The sequence below is a fragment of the Capra hircus genome, chromosome 10 (assembly GCF_001704415.2).
Source record: "Capra hircus breed San Clemente chromosome 10, ASM170441v1, whole genome shotgun sequence".
In the NCBI taxonomy this organism is placed as follows: domain Eukaryota; kingdom Metazoa; phylum Chordata; class Mammalia; order Artiodactyla; family Bovidae; genus Capra; species Capra hircus.
Window position 1 is genome coordinate 23904724 of NC_030817.1, and position 18454 is coordinate 23923177.

Sequence of the window (18454 nt, forward strand, 5' to 3'; positions counted from 1 at the left end):
CCTCCCCATACCCCCGCCCTCACACGAACCGACCGGAAGGGGAAGTGAAGGCTGTATAGCCTGGCTTCCTCTTAGCAACGGGAGGGGGTCACGTGACACACCAGCTGACTCCGGTAGAGAAAGGCTCAGTGGCTGGGTTGTTGCAGCCACGGTTGCCCGGCCAGGGACCCGAGCCAAACAGTCATCGTCAGAATGTCGGGCAAAGACCGAATTGAAATCTTTCCCTCGCGAATGTAAGTAAAAATGGAACGAGCAGGTGTTCAGGAACACCTTCCTGAGCCGCTGTCCCTTCATTACCCTAGAGCGGCGGGGCTCCTTGTATCTTGGGCCGATCCTGAGCTCTCAGGTCTCTTCCTGAGTCCAGGGCAAGGCTCCCTGACGAGCCCCTTTGCTCTGAGTTGAACCAGACTGGACAGAGTCCAGCCCGAGCTGCTGACTTTTGTGGAGGTCCGCTGACTTCAGTCATTAATCGGGCCATTCGTACCACATTCCCTATTGATCCGGGCAGTGGATTTATATAACTGTGAATTGTCTCTACTGCTTCCAGAATAGAGCTCACAGTTCAGTGAAGATATAGACCAGGAGATGAAGTTTGATAAATGCTTTGAGAAGGGAAGTTGACTGCGATGTGAAGCAGGCCAAATCGGGGGGCTGAATCGCCCTAACGTGGGCGTCAGGTTCTTGGCAAGATCCCCTGAAATGTCACATGCGGTGGGAAGCTGTCCCTGAATTTCTGAGGCGCTCATTTTGTTCCATCACCATTGCATCTCATTCAGTATCCATTATGTTAATATCGTCCATCTCACTGTAAAGTGGATAGAAGATTATGTACATTTACCACTGAACTGGGAACTCTCTCCAAGATGAGAGATGTCTTGATTGTTAATCGTCCACAAAAAAAATGTTTGAATGAACCCATGCCCGTGGAATCTATTCGGTTGTGGTCTCCTTTCTCTTTTGGTCTAAATTCTTCGGCAGGAGAAAATTTTGACGTTTTATCAAATGTGCCTAACAACGTGTGGAAGATAAAGATTGCTCTTATTAGCCCTCTCGCTCTCCTCTTACTCTTTTTTCACTGAGGAGCAGAAACTCAGTTTTGCGTTGACAGTTAGATCTTTTGATTTTGGCCCTATCTCTGTGTTGTTTTTATTCTTCCTGACTTTTCTCAGAGAATCTGAGGACGGTTAAAATAAGAGTTTATTTAAACCCCAAACCTAGATTTCTGTCTCTTCCTGGGTGGCTACAGCCTTTAATGAAATGAAGGGGGTTTTGTTTGGTTTTTACCTTATCTATTGACTTTCTAATAGCTGTTTGCCGTAGGTAGGAAGCCAGTCAGTTGTGGAGAAAGGCAGTGCCTTCGTAAATAGATAAAGATCAGGAATACCCTAGGGTTGTGAGGACTGTAGAACTCCCAGCACTTATGACCCTGACTCCATCCAAACCCCTGCACTGAGAGACCACCGGACTCTAGCTTGGTTTTTGGGAGCCTAAGATTGTGTTCCTGAGATGACTCCAGCACCCAGTAAAATGCTGGCCTAAGAAAGCTCATCTACCCAAATAGGCAACACCTTCGCTGTGCCTCTGACCTCCCTTCCTTAATTGCATGCTAGCAGACACAGTTGGCCTGCTGGCGTTTCCATTGCTCAACCTTTTGGAATTTTTCTCTTCTCCAAATCCTGTCCACTTCTTTTAAAATGCCTAATCACCTGTGCACCATCGGAAAGGAGCTCAGCTCTTTACCCTGCTGTCAGCAGTTACTGAATAATGTCTCTTTTCACCGCTTTAATTAATGTCTTGCTGTGTTTATCTTTGGTAGTAGTCAGAATGTTAACATTTTGTTGTTGATGTTTTTTACTTTAAGACTAGGAGGTGAGAATACTCTTATTTGGGCTTAGACATGAATGATAGGTTTGGGGAGGTGACAATTTGCTGTTTGAGAGTGTTCAGCTTGCTGATTTAGAGGAAAATCGGGTGCAGGAAGTAACTGCTCTTCTAAATATTTTCCCCAAGGCCTATCAGCAGGTACTTTGTCATGTAGTCAGATGTCTTTGATTCAGCTGGAAGCAAAGTCATCATCCTAGCTGAAGGTCAAGCATTTTTTGTAGGGCCAAGCAGCTTTGAAACTTATAAAAGAAGTTTTTTAAGAGCTAGGCTAGAAAATACACTAGTGATTTGTTTCAGACACTTTCACCTTATTGTATTATGCTGTAAGATGGCGCTGTCACCTCCTTAGGCACCAGAGAGCAAAAACAAGTTCAGAGTGAAAGCAAAAGAGGCACGAAGGATTCGGCGTCTGCAGAAATCAGTCACATCAAGGTTCTACTACCTGCTAACTGTAGGCCCTCGGGCAAATCACTCTTTGAGTTTCAAGAATTAAAATTTGTCTATTTCACCAGAAAATAAATATAGATTAAAATTAACATGAATTCACAAACAGTTCACCTTTTCACTGTAGACTTGCTGCAATCTGCAATACTAGGATTTGACTTAAATTTGGTTCAACTCATTGAACCCAAATTCTGGTGGTTAGTGTCAACAGCATGGTATGTTAAATGTACACAATGGGGAGCATAGCTCCTACTCAGGCTGGAAACAACCACCTGCACTTGGGTAGACCTCCAAAATGAGGCTAGTCAGTGCAATTTCAATTTCAGCCACAAAATAGCTGAAAAATAGCTAGTTTTTCAAAGACAGAACTGTTTGCCTGAGGTGGTTTATAATCTGTAGCTGAAGCAGTGTGGCACAGGTTGGGGTACAGAGGACTTAGGTTTGAGCCTTAGTTTGAGTCTTGGTTAAATCACTAGTCAGAAATCTTGATCAGGTTCCTGCTCTGCCTTTTCTTCACTGAGCAACTGTGGGAAAGTTGTTTTACTTTTCTGAGCTTCATTTTCCTGTCCTGCAAGATAATGTCTAAAGCCCTTTCCAGCAACAGAATAGTCTTAGTAACCTTTGACCTATGGTAGAAGATTCAAAATCTAAGAATTTACCCAAAAGTTTAGTAAAAATTATTTTGCAGTTGATTATAACACCAGTCATATGAAACTATATCCCCTTAAATTATTCTAACTATGTCATTCAGTCTGTTATTGAATCTGACCACCCACTTTTTCTTCCTCATTATTGAATTTTATCTGGCATATGGTAGCAAGAACAGAAATGTCAGTTTTTGCTGTTGCTTTCTTGCCTTCGGTTTGGGGGTTTCTGATGGGAAAAGATTGTAATGAGGTAGGGAGACTTCAGTGGCTTGTCACTTCTCAGGAGTGTTTACTTATGTGTCATTTGTTATGTAGAGTCATTTACAAATTAATAAAGTGGTTGGTAGTAGAGTCTTCATTGGTGATATCAAAACACTTCCGTGCCACACTTTTAATGGAAAAAGTGAGAAATGATTATGGTATAAAATGCAGAAGGTAAAACAGTATAGGAGTCAAGAGTAAATCCGTTTTTTCCATTTAAAAAGTAAATGCCTTATTTTTCAAAGGAAACTGTTACCAGTTTCTGTGAACTTTTCTAGAACTGTTCTCTGTATCTATATAAGCACATGTATCCCTTACTTTGTGTAACTAAGACAGTGTAATATTGGGAAGACATGCGGGTCTGCCTGGTTTTTTGTTGTTGTTGTTGTTGTTGTTTTACTGGCTGCATATCATTCTGTTGTATGATGAACCATGATTTGTCGGACATTTTTTCCCACCCTTTTGCTATTACGAATAAGGCTGGAGTACTCATCCTTAACCTTGTACAGGTTTTTGTGTACATGTGGGAGTCAGTCAGTGGCATAAGTCCCTTAAAGTGCAATTGTTGGTTCTGAAGATAAGTGCATTTCAAATTTTGCTATCTGTTAATGGGCAGTTTTTTTAAATCCTTAATGGAAACACATATATTGTTATAACTCACAAATCAAGTAAGTAAACTGCTGACAAAATAAAATAGGGCTCTTTATATGTTTATTCTGATTTAATAACTACTAATTTATTAAATACTTATTAAAGGATTGTTACTATTTTATATGAAAAAGACCTCACTTTTGGAACACTGAGGGTGGATGTCTACAATATTGAGAAACCAGTTAAGCCTGTCAGCCATAAATGCTGTATATTCTTGGGCCCGTGACATCAACAGATAAAGCAGGGTTTTAATAGCATATTAGGGAAGTATTTTTATCTTGAATTTCTTGCCTTTGTTTACATAGGGCACAGACCATCATGAAGGCTCGGTTGAAAGGAGCACAGACAGGTCGAAACCTCCTGAAGAAAAAATCTGATGCCTTAACTCTTCGATTTCGACAGATCCTTAAGAAGATAATAGAGGTAGAATGGAGTTCGCTTAGAAGTGTGTTTTAGAAGTATCTATGGGAAATCCAGCATGGCTGTTAATATTTTTCTTTCAAAACTGAAAATGTTGTTATAAATGTAACAAGTTTCAGAAAGGTCATGAAATCAAATTCAGACTCTTTAGTCTTGCCCCCAAGCCCCTCTGGTCTCATTTGGAGCTTTTTTCTAACATCCTACTCTGGGACCTTTGCATTAGCTCTTCCTTCTGCCTGAAGTGCTCTTTCCCTGTGTTCTTATAATTGCTCCTCTGGCCTGTCTGGTAACTTTCTAACCCCCGTCCCAGTTTGTCTTCTCTTTCAAAAAAATTATTGGGTATTCTCAAACATTACGTCTTCCAGATTTATTTTAGAATCACTGTGCCATTAGGATTTTGACAGCAGTATAGTGAATCTAAAAGAGTAATTTGAACAAATTGCCATGGACCCATTCAGGAATAAGGTAGGCCTTTCAGTAAAGATTTAGTTTTCAATTTTTTAGTGTCTTTATTGTAATATATTAATTATAAAACTTATGATTTTGCCATGTTGTTAGTATCCATAATCAAATCTTTCAAGCAAAATTAGATGTATTTATTTTACTGTTACCAGATCAATATTTACATGTACACCTGGTATGAAACACTGATGGTTGTTAAAGGGACATGATTATGATACCACCTTTCCCTGTATAAAAGCTCAAGTTGAATCAGGTGTTGATTTATGCTTTTCCAGACTAAAATGTTGATGGGTGAAGTGATGAGAGAAGCTGCCTTTTCTCTTGCTGAGGCCAAGTTCACAGCAGGGGACTTCAGGTAAAGTGGGATATTTTGAAAAACAAAGTGCCTTCACGTTCAAAATTTCATTTAAAGCTACTTTTAATTAATATATATATAAAAGCATTAAAGACAAATGGTATAATAAGAATACTTCTGTCACCTTAATGTACATTATCTGTTACATAGTCCTTCGGGCACAGGATACTTAATATTTTATTGTTGTTGTTGTTATTCAGTCTCTTAAGTCATGTCCGACTCACAGACTCTTAAGTCTGTGACCCTATGAACTGCAGCACACCAAGCTTCTCTGTCAATCACTGTCTCCCTGAGTTTTCTCAGATTCGTGTCCAGTGAGTCAGTGATGCCATCCAACCATCTCATCCTATGTCACCCCCTTTTCCTCTATTTTTATAGTCTTTTTTTAAAAACTAAATAAGGGCTTACCCAGTGGCTCAGCAGGTAAAAAATCTGCCTGCAAGGCAGGAGACATGGGTTCGATCGCTCGGTCGAAAAGATCCCTTGAGAGAAGTAAATGGCAACCCATTCCAGTGTTCTTGCCTAAAGAAAATCCCATGGACAGAGGAGCATGGAGGGCCACAGTCCATGGGGTCTCGAAGAGTCAGACATGACAGAGCAACTAAATGCTTGTGTGCACACACACAGCATATTGTATCATGAACGTTTCCTCATTTTCACACAGCTGCATAATCTTTCTCTAGATGTATGATAATTTGTTAACGTTTTCCTGTAATGATGGGCCTTCGGGGTGATTTTCAGAATATTAGAAAAGGTGTCGTGAACATCTTTATATGCTTATTTCTGTTGAATCATTTCCTTAGGAAAATTTTTAAGAATGGAGTTAATTGTTTAAAGAGCATGGACTCTATGGCATTTATCAGTGTATGGTTTACAGAGTGTACAGAATGGCTTAGTTACTGTTTATGTACGTTTAGATAACATCATTTGATTCTCCCCATAAGCCTGTGAGGTAGACCAGGTGAGCATTGTGATTCTTAGTGTAAGTTCAGTCCTTTCCTGAAGTCAAATTACTGTTCGGGGCAGAAGTGGAAGATATTTTCAGGGTTTTTTATTTTAGTCTTCTTTACCAATGACACAATGCCTCCATTCTTAGTTTGTGTTATCTAGGAACATTACCTATGGACAGTCTTACAGCTTGAAGGGCATGAGTCCTTTTGAAGTAGTAGACTTTAATACTCACCAGCATTAGTAGGATAACGATTTGCATTGCCTTTTTCATGAGAGGGAGGAAATAAATAGTGTGTAAGTGGTATGTGAAAATGTTTTAGAGTGGTTATAGGGAAGACACTTTATTTTGTGATGGTAACAAATGGGGAGTCAGGTACAGCCAGATGGAAGTTAGATAGGTTCCAGGGTAAGGGAACTGAACTGCTGCTCAGCCAAACCTGGAAGGTTTGATAGCAAACCCAAAAGGAAGGAAGGTTTTCTCCTAATTATATCAGTGGAATAAAATTCCTTAAAGCCACATCCACGCACCACATATCTGATTGAAAACTTAAGCAGTCCATGTACATTAAAACCATTCTTTGTATTCTTATGGTTAACGTTTGAATGTTGTTCATACTTTGCTCTCTGAGACCCTCCTTTGGTAGTAGTGATTGTTTCCTTTTCTGAAAAAAGACAATCATCAAAACATATTTGTGAAATCTCGCTCATGTTGAAATACTTTATAGGTTCCTGCTGGTTTACTTCTCTAAAGACGTAACTAAATCAAGGCTTTTTCTTTTTCTGCAGCACCACAGTTATCCAAAATGTAAATAAGGCCCAAGTGAAGATTAGAGCAAAGAAAGATAATGTAGCAGGTAACTTTTCAACCCTTTAAAACTCTTGGCAGAGAAAAGATAACATTTTAAAATCAACCCATTTATACAGCAAGATCTTAATGGCCCAGTTAATCTTTTGTTCTTAGACAAAGTTGATTGGCTTTGCATGTTGAAACTGTTGTTAACTAGTAGTTGCCTGGGGATGGGGGTAGGGGACATGGGGAGCTGACCATTCAGTGGATAGAAAATAAGTTATTAAACATAAATATACTCTAGAGACCTGCTGTACAGTCTGTAGTTACAGTTAATAATTTGGTGTTCTACACTTAGAAACTTAAAGTAGATCTCATTTTGAGTATTCTTAACACACACATGGGAAAAGGGACACATCTTTTGGAAGTGATGGATATGTTTGCCACCTTGATTGGGATGATGGTATTCATGGGTGTATGCATATGTTGTACTCATCAGAATGTACACATTAAATATATGCAGCTTTGTACATAGTAAGTATACTTCAAAGCTGAAAGGAAAAAAAAACAAACATTGTAACAACCAGATCCCTTACTAAGGATAACCTGACTTTGGAATAGAAATGAACACTTAAGAAGGCAGGTTCTTAAATTCATTCCTTGAAACAAGTTATGATTCCAGGCAATCTCTTGACTTTTGAATATTTCCTGAAAAAGGAACAGGAAACCATGGTTAAGAAGCCATACTTCAAGGACATGTTTTCGTGAACCCATAAACGTTTCTGTTTAACAGGTGTTACATTGCCAGTATTTGAACATTATCATGAAGGAACTGACAGTAAGTGTGAAACTTCTTATGTGTGTCTCTGGATTCTTCTAGTATCTCTTTAAATGAACCTAATTCTGAACAATGATGACAGATAGATCTTATTAGAGTTCAGCAGTTCCAGTGTTGGTAAGCCTTCTTATCAGATACAGTCGGGACAATAGTTTATCAGTAAATCAAAAAAGTGTTACTGTGTGGAGTCATAAAACATTGTACATTGCTTAAAATACTTTATTTCCACCTAGAAATTTAGTCATTTCCAAATTTTAGAAATACAAAGTCTTGACCTTTCTTTGAGTATAACTCCATTAATTAGACTTCCATGTTGTCTTTCTGTATACGACACCCATAATGCATTGTTCGTAATTTATAGTTTGAGTCTCTTTAAATTTTTAGACACTGTGATACAACCTGAATGCTGAATCTTCCTGAACTTTAATAACCAGCCCATCCTCAGTTTTTTATAACTTTCCACTTTTCCTACTTTGACAGCATGTTTTAGGTGGTAATACATCTTTGTTGAGCCTTTCCAAAGTAATCAGCTCTTTCTCATAGAAATAAAAATATTCTTTCTTTAGCTCTCCTATTTAATTGGTTCACATAGAATATTTAGTACAGCTTGAATGAAGCATTCTAGAGCATCACCTATTAATAGACTGTCACTGTACTGGGGCATCAGGCAGTATAGTCTACAAGCTGGGCACATGAAGCTTAGTCAGAAGCTTCCTCTATAGTTAGAATAGTGCCCCCGTGCAAACAGCGGCGTGCACGATGGTTTGGGGGAGTGAACTGGGCAGTGTGTGTGCACTGAATAGGGTTGCTAAATTTGTTTTTCTGTCTTTGGTATTAATTCTGACTTATCATCGTTTGGGAAGTTTATGGGGAAGATTACACTCTAAATGCAAATGTTGTCTGACTGGTTCTTTTAGGTTATGAACTGACTGGTTTAGCCAGAGGTGGGGAACAGTTGGCTAAACTGAAGAGGAATTATGCCAAAGCAGTGGAACTACTGGTGGAACTGGCTTCACTGCAGGTAAGTCCGGCAGTTTGATATCTAACAGTCACGTCGGGGAGATTCAGATCCTGAATCGCAGCATGTTGCACTTAGTACTTTAAACTGTTGCCGTGCCTGTGTGAAACAAGCCAGAGATGCTTTGATTTCTGAAATGGGGGCTTCTGCACCATTGTCCCTACTTTTTATCACTAACACAATGTTTGTGCAGTGGTATAGCATCACTCTTGACTAGGTGAGAACAGCAACAGTCAACACTAGATTTAAATGCATATGTTATAGCATTTATGCATGAAAGCCTTTGTTTCCCATTTGTGGTCAGTTAATATGTGTCTAGGTCATTAGTGTATGATTCTCATCCTCTTGCCATTTTTATAACTTCAGGTGAGTCTGAAGTAAATGAATTCTGATAGAATGGAAGTCATGTTAGCTCTGTGGAAATCTCATAAGGCTTTTCTGTTTTCTAAGTATGTTGAGAAGAAGTAGTCTTGGTTTCCAAATGTTTTCTACGAGTGCTGAGTGAAGGCAAGTGGCCAGGGTATGATTAGGAAGAAAATTTTGAGCCTACATTATTAATTTATCCTCTTATTTTAGACCTCCTTTGTTACTTTGGATGAAGCTATTAAGATAACCAACAGGCGTGTAAATGCTATTGAACATGGTGAGTTTAAGCTGCTCTGAAGCTCTTTGTTTATCCTTTTGTCCCCTCCTCCATCCTTGTCTCAGACCTGCTAGGACTCAGGCACTGACAGCCTGCTGATTAAGATGTTGTCCCTGTCCGCAGTGAGAAGGGCAGAGGGTCAGTACAGATAAGTGTTCATAAATCATCTCATAGAAGTATGTGAATGACTTGTGGGGGAGTTAGAGGAGAGTGGTGAACTAAAAACTGTGGAATGTTCTATTAATTTCTGGTTATTCATGAATAAAAGGTGAAACTATTTCCCAAGAGCCCTAAAGTTTCTGTAAGTTCTTTCCAGTGATTGAGTGATAAATCTTTTTGAACACGTGAAGTACAGTAAGTCCCCACCATACAAATGAATTCCATTCCAAGAGTGCATTCTGAAGTCCAGTTTGTTCTAAAGTCCAACAGAGTTAGCCTGGTCACCAAATTAATAGTCGGCTATATCGTGCTGTACTGTAATAGCTTTGTAATGCTTTTCACACAAATAATACACAAAAAACAAACAGAAAAATAAGACATTTTTAATCTTAAAGTACCTTGAAAAATACAGTAGTATAGTGCAACAGCTGGCATCAAGTGAACAGGCAGGAAGAGTTACTAACTGGAGGAGGGAGGATAGGTGGGAGATAGATCGTCAGCAGTAGCAGGCGGAGGGCAAGCTGATTTCACTCAAGCCTGACTTTGATGGCACAGGTTCCTTGCTGGATTGAATTCTGTCTACTCTTGAAAAAACAAGCCAGTGGTGTTTAGGGAGTACTGTACCAGCTACAGCAATCACTGCTTTTACACTGGCTTCTAGAAATCCTGGGCTTGAAATATACTGTGGTACTGTACTCTACTGTACAATACAGTACACAAAAGCACAACCACATGCATGCATGCGACAACATACATTAGACATGAGATGCACGTTTGTATCTTTGAAAGTTCACAGTGAAAGGTCTTATGTAGAGGACTTACTGTATTTAACTTTAAATCTTTCTTAGGCCTTACCTCCTATCCTTGATTTTTCAAAATAAGTTTTCCTATTGTATGCCTTTATCCTCCATCTCTCTTAATGCACCATTGTCCCTACTTTTTATCACTGACACAATGTTTGTGCAGTGGTATAGCGTCATTCTTGACTAGGTGAGAACAGTAACAGTCAACACTAGATTTAAATGCATATGTTATAGGATTTATGCATGAAAGCCTTATGACTTTGACTGTGACTCCTTAATGTTGCCAAAGCACTTTTTCCTTAAAAGGCTCAGTTTTCATTAAAGAAACTTTTATTTAATTTTAAGGTAAGAAAGTAGCAAACTTTGAACAACAGGGAAATTATTTTGCCTGTCATCTGTTAGTGTTAAAGAGGAAGTTATCTCATTTTTTAAAAACTCAAAGCACATTTCCTGACTGCTTGCTTGTGCCAGCCTCATGCCTGGAATTGCAAGCAAAACAAAATGGGTTTAAGTTCCAGTTCGCAAGGAGCTCACATTCTAGAAGCAGAGTAGACAGATTCTGTGTAAAGTTGAACCTATGACTGACACAAAATTCAAGTTACTGTACTCCCTCTGTTCAGTGTTCCAGCGTTTAACAGTAGATTGCTGTTATATTTAAAATAAAATTTGTGGTTCAGTGTTACATATTCATATAAATTCAGTATATTCAGTGTTGTATATATCATGGTCCAGTGTTACTTGTGCATAGAAAAGACAGTACAGGATGTATACCAAAATATTTATAATAGTTAACCCAGGGTGGTGGGATTATACTTCATTTTACTTTTCTGTTTTTTGCATTAAATGTACATGTATGGTTAAGTAACTGTTGTACAAATGAGCACTGGCAATTTAAAAAAAAGAGGTTTGAAGTTCTAACTACATATATATTTTTAAACCTTAGTCATCATTCCCCGGATTGAACGTACCCTTGCTTATATCATCACAGAGCTGGATGAAAGAGAGCGAGAGGAGTTCTACAGGTTTGTTGGATTTGGAAGTTACTGGTCATTTTTTGTTTATCCATATTCCAAAGACTTGATTTGCTGAGAGACTTGTTGGCTTATGTTCTTTAGAATTAGCACAACTTTTTTTTTTTCCTGGTAAGAAGCAAGAGATGATATGGCCAAAGGCTGTGGAGACAAATCTGTGTCAAGTTTTGCACATAACTAAAATGCGGTGTCTCTGAAAACATAGGCCCTTCAGAGAAACTAGAAATAGCATTGGTAATTCTTTCAAATGAAAGTGATTATGTGGGTGTCTCATAAGGGGAGGCTTCCCTGGTTGCTCAGCAGTAAAGAATCTGCCTGCAATGCAGGAGACTTGGGTTCGATCCCTGAGTTGGAAAGGTACCCTGGAGGAGGGTGTGGCAACCCACTCCAGTATTGCTGGGAAAATCCCATAGACAAGAAGCCTGGGAGGCTGCAGGCTCACATTTAAAGCTGTTGTTGTTCAGTTGCTCAGTCATGTCCAACTCTTTGCAACCCCATGGACTGCATGCGGCACACCAGGCTTCACTATCCTTCACCATCTCCCAGAGCTTGCTCAAATACATGTCCATTGAGTCGCTGATGCCATCCAACATCTCATCCTCAGTCATCCCCCTCTCCTCCTACCTTCAAATATTTCCAAGCATCAGGGTCTTTTTCAGTGAGTCAGTTCTTCAAATCAGTGGCCAAAGTATTGGAGTTTCAGCTTCAATATCAATCCTTCCAGTGAATATTCAGGACCAGTTTCCTTTAGGATTGACTGGTTTGATTTCCTTGCAGGCCAAGGGACTATCAAGAGTCTTTTCCAACACCATTGTTCAAAAGCATCAGTTCTTCAGTGCTCAGCCGCCTTTGTAGTCCAGCTCTCACATCCATACATGACTATAGGAGAAACCATAGCTTTGACTAGATGGATCTTTGTCGGCAGAGTAATGTCTCTGCTTTTTAATACTATTGTCTAGGTTTGTCACAGCTTTTCTTCCAAGGAGCAAGTGTCTTTTAATTTCATGGCTGCAGTCACCATCTGCAGTGATTTTGGAGCCCAAGAAAATAAAGTCTCTCACTATTTCCATTGTTTCCCCATCTATTTGCCATGGGTGATGGGATTGGGGGATGCCATGATTTTTGTTTTTTGTTTTTTGTTTTTTTTTTAATTTCAAAATTCTGATGTTCGCAATAACACAAGAAAGGTCATTTTAGGCAGAGAGAAAAACACAAGAAAAGGCACAGGCAAGGTCCATTAATTATCAGCTTCAGCTCAGTTCAATTCAGTCGCTAAGTCGTGTCTGACTCTTTGCGACCCCATGAATCCCAGCACGCCAGGCCTCCCTGTCCATCACCATCTCCCGGAGTTCACTCACACTCACGTCCATCGAGTTGGTGATGCCATCCAGCCATCTCATCCTCACCCTTCTCCTCCTGCCCCCAATCCCTCCCAGCATCAGAGTCTTTTCCAATGAGTCAGCTCTTCGCATGAGGTGGCCAAAGTACTGGAGTTTCAGCTTTAGCATCATTCCTTCCAAAGAACACCCAGGGCCGATCTCCTTTAGAATGGACTGGTTGGATCTCCTTGCAGTCCAAGGGACTCTCAAGAGTCTTCTCCAACACCACAGTTCAAAAGCATCAATTCTTTGGTGCTCAGCTTTCTTCACAGTCCAACTCTCACATCCATACATGACCACTGCCTTAACAGTCTGCTTCATCCACTTTACTTGGGATTGATTTTGTCTTGCAGAAAGCAACCATCAAAGTTTCTTTTCCACTGCCCAAGATTTTAAAAAGTCAACCATTACATATAAATACAGAAAGCCTATGCCAAGTTAACAAATGAAAACTGTAACTCAAAATGAGGTATGCACATTGACAGTAAGTGCACTGGTATACTCTATACAAAAGCTGGAGAGTTTACAAACAATTGGTGATGTAAAACAGAGGTTTCCTAAGAACTTAATCAGACCTTTAAAAAGCCCCAGAAAACTTCATTTTTAACAAGGGTCCCAGATGATTCCAGGTTTTGCTCAAAGTGTAGTTTGGGAAACATTTTTAACCTCCACTGAGTGTCAGATTACATATACAATAAAATTAAAATACAAACCATGTAACTGAATGAAAAATAATATCTTCATATAAGCTATTAACAGATATCTAAATACAATATAGTTTTTAAAAATGAAATGTGTATATAATTGTATTCATAAAGTACACTAATCAAAATCTATACAACATTAACAACAAATCCAAATAAAAATGAAGATATTCCTCCGAATTTCATGTTTCACCGAGCATCAAAAACCACCAATCTTTTAGTCCTTTTCTTGTACATTATTCTGTATCCACATTCTCTGCATCGGATTGGATCTCTTGATTTTATTTCATTTTCTGTGTGACATTCTCCACAGATATAGATCATCGGCTGCTGCTTTGGGGGTTGAACGTCCTGGGTGTCCATTGTTGTCTGTAACACGGAGAAATCTTTAGGCCTCTCGAAACAAATTCCGAGTCGCCTCTGACCCGCCGATTTTTGTTTTTTGAACATTGATTTTTTTTTTAAGCCAGCTTCTTAAATCTCCTCTTTCACTTTCATCAAGAGGCTCTTTAGTTCCTCTTCGCTTTCTGCCATAAGGGTGGTTTCATCTGCATATCTGAGGTTATTGATATTTCTCCCTGCAATCTTGATTCCAGCATATTTCTCCCTGCAATCTTGATTCCAGCTTGTGCTTCATCCAGCCTGGCATTTTGCATGATGTACTCTTCATATGAGTTAAATTAGCAGGGTGAAAATACACAGCCTCGACGTACTCCTTTCCCAGTTTGGAACCAGTCTGTTCCATGTCCCGTTCTAATTGTTGCTTCTTGACTTGCATACAGATTTCTCAGGAGGCAGGTAAGGTGGTGTGGTATTCCCATCTCTTGAAGAATTTTCCACAGTTTGTTGTGATTTGCACAAAGGCTTTACTGTAGTCAATGAAGCAGAAATAGATTCTCAAGCAAAAGATGGAATTCTCTTGGTTTTTCTGTGATCCAGCATATGTTGGCAATTTGATCTCTGATTCTTCCGCCTTTTCTAAATCCATTTTGAACATCTGGAAGTTCTTGGTTCATGTACTGTTGAAACCTAGCTTGGAGAATTTTGAGCATTACTTTGCTAGCGTGTGGTATGAGTGAAATTGTGCAGTAGTTTGAACAGTCTTTGGCATTGCCTTTCTTTGGGAGTGGGATGAAAACTGACCTTTTCCAGTCCTGTAGCTGCTGCTGAGGTGTCCAGATTTCCTGGTATATTGAGTGCAGCACTTTAACATCATCACCTTTTAGGGTTTGAAATAGCTCAGCTGGAACTCCATCACCTCCACTAGCTTTGTTTGTAGTGATGCTTCCTAAGGCCCACTTGACTTCACATTCCAGGATGTCTGGCTCTAGGTGAGTAATCACACCATCATGGTTATCTGGGTCATTACTATCTTTTTTGTATAGTTCTTCTGTGTATTCTTGCCACCTGTTCTTAGTATCTTCTGCTTCTGTTAGGTCCATACAGTTTCTGTCCTTTCTTGTGCCCATCTTTGCATGAAATGTTTCCTTGGCATCACTAATTTTCTTGTAGAGATCTCTAGTCTTTCCCATTCTGTTGGTTTCCTCTATTTCTTTGCATTGATCACTTAGGAAGGCTTTCTTATCGCTCCTTGCTATTCTTTGGAACTCTGCATTCAGATGGGTATAGCTTTCCTTTTCTCCTTTGCCTTCTCTTCTCTTCTTTTCTCAGCTGTTCTTAAGGTCTCTTCAGATAACCATTTTGCCTCTTTGGATTTCTTTTTCTGCAGATGGTTTCAATCATTGCCTCCTATAGTGTCACGAACCTCTGTCCATAGTTCTCTAGGCACTCTGTCAGATCTAATCCCTTGAATCTGTTACTTCCACTGTATAATCATAAGGGATTTGATTTAGGTCATACCTGAATGGCCTAGTGGTTTTCCCTACTTGGTTCAGTTTAAGTCTGAATTTTGCAGTAAGGAGTTCATGATCTGAGTCACAGTCAGCTTCTGATCTTATTTTTGCTGACTGTATAGAGCTTCTCCATCTTCAGCTGCAAAGAATATAATCAGTCTGATTTTGGTCTTGACCATCTGGTGATGTCCATGTGTAGTCTCCTGTGTTGTTGGAAGAGGGTGTTTGCTATGACCAGTGCATTCTCTCGGCAAAATTCTATTAGCCTTTGCCCTGCTTCATTTTGTACTCCAAGAACAAACTTGCCTGTTACTCCAGGTATCTCTTGATTTCCTACTTTTGCATTCCAGTCCCCTATGATGAAGAGGACATCTTTTTTGGTGTTAGTTCTAGAAGGTCTTGTAGGTCTTCATAGAACTGGTCATCTTCAGCTTCTTCATCATTAGTGGTTGGGGCATAGACTTGGATTAGTGATACTAAATGGTTTTCCTTGGAAACGAACAGAGATTATTCTGTCATTTTTGAGACTGCACCCAAGTACTGCATTTCGGACTCTTGTTGACTGTGAGGGCTACCCCATTTCTTCTAAGGGATTCTCGCCCACAGTAGTCGATATAATGGTCATCTGAATTAAATTTGCCCATTCTGGTCCATTTTAGTTTACTGATTCCCAAAATGTTGATGTTCACTCTTGCCATCTCCTATTTGACCACTTCCAGTTTACCCTGATTTATGGAACAATACATACCCCATAGGTGGTATGCAGGGGTCAGTGTGCCAGGTTCAGAGAAGTGCAAGATAAGTGAAGGCAAGCCATGACTGTCTTGGACCTTGAGTAGCATTTGATTATGATTTATAATCATCATTATTAAATTTTAGTTCTTCAGTTGATATGCAGAGTTGCGGTAATCCAAATTGAATGATCCAGAATTTTAATGTCTGAATACTCAGTATCATCACATGAATATCAAAAGTTTATTCACCCTGAGATAGGAGCTTTTGCAATCAGTTATTAGCTTAAAATGTGTTAAAGTGTTAGTCGCTCAGTTACATCCAACTCCTTGAGACCCCATGGACTATAGCCCACCAGGCTACTCTGTTCATGGGATTCCCCAGGTAAGAATACTGGAGTGGGTTGCCGTTCCCTTCTCCAGGGTATCTCCTTGACCCAGGGATTGAACCCAGGCCAACTGCAGTGCACGCAGATTCTTAACCATTTGAGCCATGAGTGTGTTCAACATCGTCTTTTTTTTTTAAAAAAAAAAAAGGTCATAAATATATTACCAAAATTAAAATTAATAAAGGCATAATTTTGTTTGACTTTGTAGAGGTGTTTATTATCCTTGTTACAAAACTAGAAGAAATCAGTTCCACTTAGTACCAAAACATTGTTCCAAAAATTCCCTCCTTTATCTTACAGGTTAAAGAAAATACAGGAAAAGAAAAAGATTCTTAAGGAAAAGTCTGATAAGGACTTGGAGCAACGGAGGGCAGCAGGAGAGGTGATGGAGCCTGCTAATCTCTTGGCTGAAGAGAAGGATGAAGATCTTCTGTTTGAATAAGCTTTCCTGCTCTGGTTCTTTCGGAAGGCCTAACATGTCACCATTTTAATTCATGGTGTGTAGGTTTGTTATGTGTGGCTATTTATTTTTTGGCTTAAGAATTTCACCAGTTGTAAAATTTCCCTGGATGTCTGTTTATGGGATCTACCTTTGCAGAATCATAATTAAGCAACAAATAATCATCAATGAAATCTGTAGAACCTGTCCCGAAACCTGTAGAATTTATGCTGTGGAAGTGTCACCCTACTTCAATTATACATCTGTTACAAGTCATCTGCTCACCGAACATAATAAGAAAATCCCTTTAGGAAGCAGCAGTGCTCTCAGGCCAACACACATTTGTAGGCCAGCTACTCTGGAGCACACTTTGTTCCTACCTGCTCACGCACCTTGGCACCATTGTCTGAGATTGCTACAGCCATTCTTGTGTTAGTTACTATGGGAAGTTTCTCCTTAAGCTTTAGGGAAACCTTCATTTATTTTTCCTTGAATAACAGGTCTCTGGTCTGTCATGGGAACAGTTCTGCCAATTCAAATGTGACTACAGTATAAACAGTAAAATGATTTAAAAATGAGTTGTTCCTTTTTTAATGAATTTACTGTTAAGAGTAAGTTGTGTTGTTCTTATGCTCAGATTGGCACATGGGATTGGCATTCAAAAAGAGCTTCCTCCACAGTCATGTATGAAGTGGGAGTCTGCCTTCCTCCATCCTTCAGATTTCAGTGTTTTACTTATAAGCTTACTGAGATATTGTTGAATTTTGGGGTACTGATAAATACATGATTGCCAGAGAGTTAGGAGAGCTTATTGATATTGCTGTTGCTAATCTAAGAAAAAATATAGTAATTCCCATTTGAGAGTAATGTGGCTGTATCAGGTGATGGAGGTTTTTAGTAGCTTGATTTGGTGTGAGTCATCCATTATTCAGGCTTTCCTGCACTCAGTTCCAGGAGTTTTTTGACATGATTGGCCATGGAGCAGTTTTTGGTTAATGAAATTACACTAGCCTTAATAGTATTGTGTTTAAATCAACTGGTATCACAGCCTAGGCTTTTAAAAGCATGTTAGTCGCTCAGTCATGTCCGACTTTGCGACCCCATGGACCAGGCTCCTCTAACCATGGAGTTCTCTGGGAATTCTACTGGGGTATGTAGCCATTCCCTTCTCCAGGGCACCTTCCCAACCCAGGGTTTGAATCCATGTTTCCCGCATTGCAGGTGGACTCTTTACCATGAAGCCCCTGTTGGCTTTTAAATTAACCAAGTAATTTTGTGAACATTTAACACCTGCTACAAAGCAACTTATTTGTGCCAGTTAGAACCTTATTTATATCATTTCATCACAACCACCATAAGAGGCACATATTATTTTAATCCCAGGTTTCACAGAAAATTTTGAGGCATAAGGAGCTTGAGTGGTCCTAGATTAAAAAGCTAGAAAGTGGAGAGTCCCATTTAAATCCAGGTAATCTAAGTTCAGAATTTTTAGATTCTTTTTTGCCTCTCCTACATTTAAAATTTAGGGTAAAGGTAACACATAAGGCCTGTCCTGGAGGAGCTGATTTTTAGGAAATCCTGTTGCTACCTACAAAATAAAATCTC

At 39.4% G+C, this 18454-nt stretch overlaps 1 protein-coding gene and 1 pseudogene across 2 annotated transcripts; one reads left to right on the forward strand and one right to left on the reverse strand.

Moving 5' to 3' along the window:
- On the forward strand, positions 61–17427 carry ATP6V1D (ATPase H+ transporting V1 subunit D). Its single transcript, XM_005685994.3, has 9 exons — positions 61–233; positions 4193–4310; positions 5045–5124; positions 6862–6929; positions 7656–7700; positions 8618–8721; positions 9295–9361; positions 11267–11345; positions 16711–17427. The coding sequence occupies exons 1-9, from the start codon at positions 193–195 to the stop codon at positions 16850–16852; spliced, it is 744 nt and encodes a 247-aa protein (XP_005686051.1). The 5' UTR covers positions 61–192; the 3' UTR covers positions 16853–17427.
- On the reverse strand, positions 13454–13897 carry LOC102169014 (annotated as a pseudogene). Its single transcript, XR_001296200.2, has one exon. The product of XR_001296200.2 is annotated as a DNA-directed RNA polymerases I, II, and III subunit RPABC4 pseudogene (transcript).

What these genes read in the sequence shown, in the direction of transcription:
- ATP6V1D (XM_005685994.3), top strand. Translation starts at nt 193, where the DNA reads ATGTCGGGCAAAGACCGAATTGAAATCTTTCCCTCGCGAAT. An exon ending in GAAATCTTTCCCTCGCGAAT is followed by an intron (nt 234 to 4,192) that starts GTAAGTAAAAAT and finishes TTGTTTACATAG; the next exon opens with GGCACAGACCATCATGAAGG. An exon ending in TTATCATGAAGGAACTGACA is followed by an intron (nt 7,701 to 8,617) that starts GTAAGTGTGAAA and finishes TGGTTCTTTTAG; the next exon opens with GTTATGAACTGACTGGTTTA.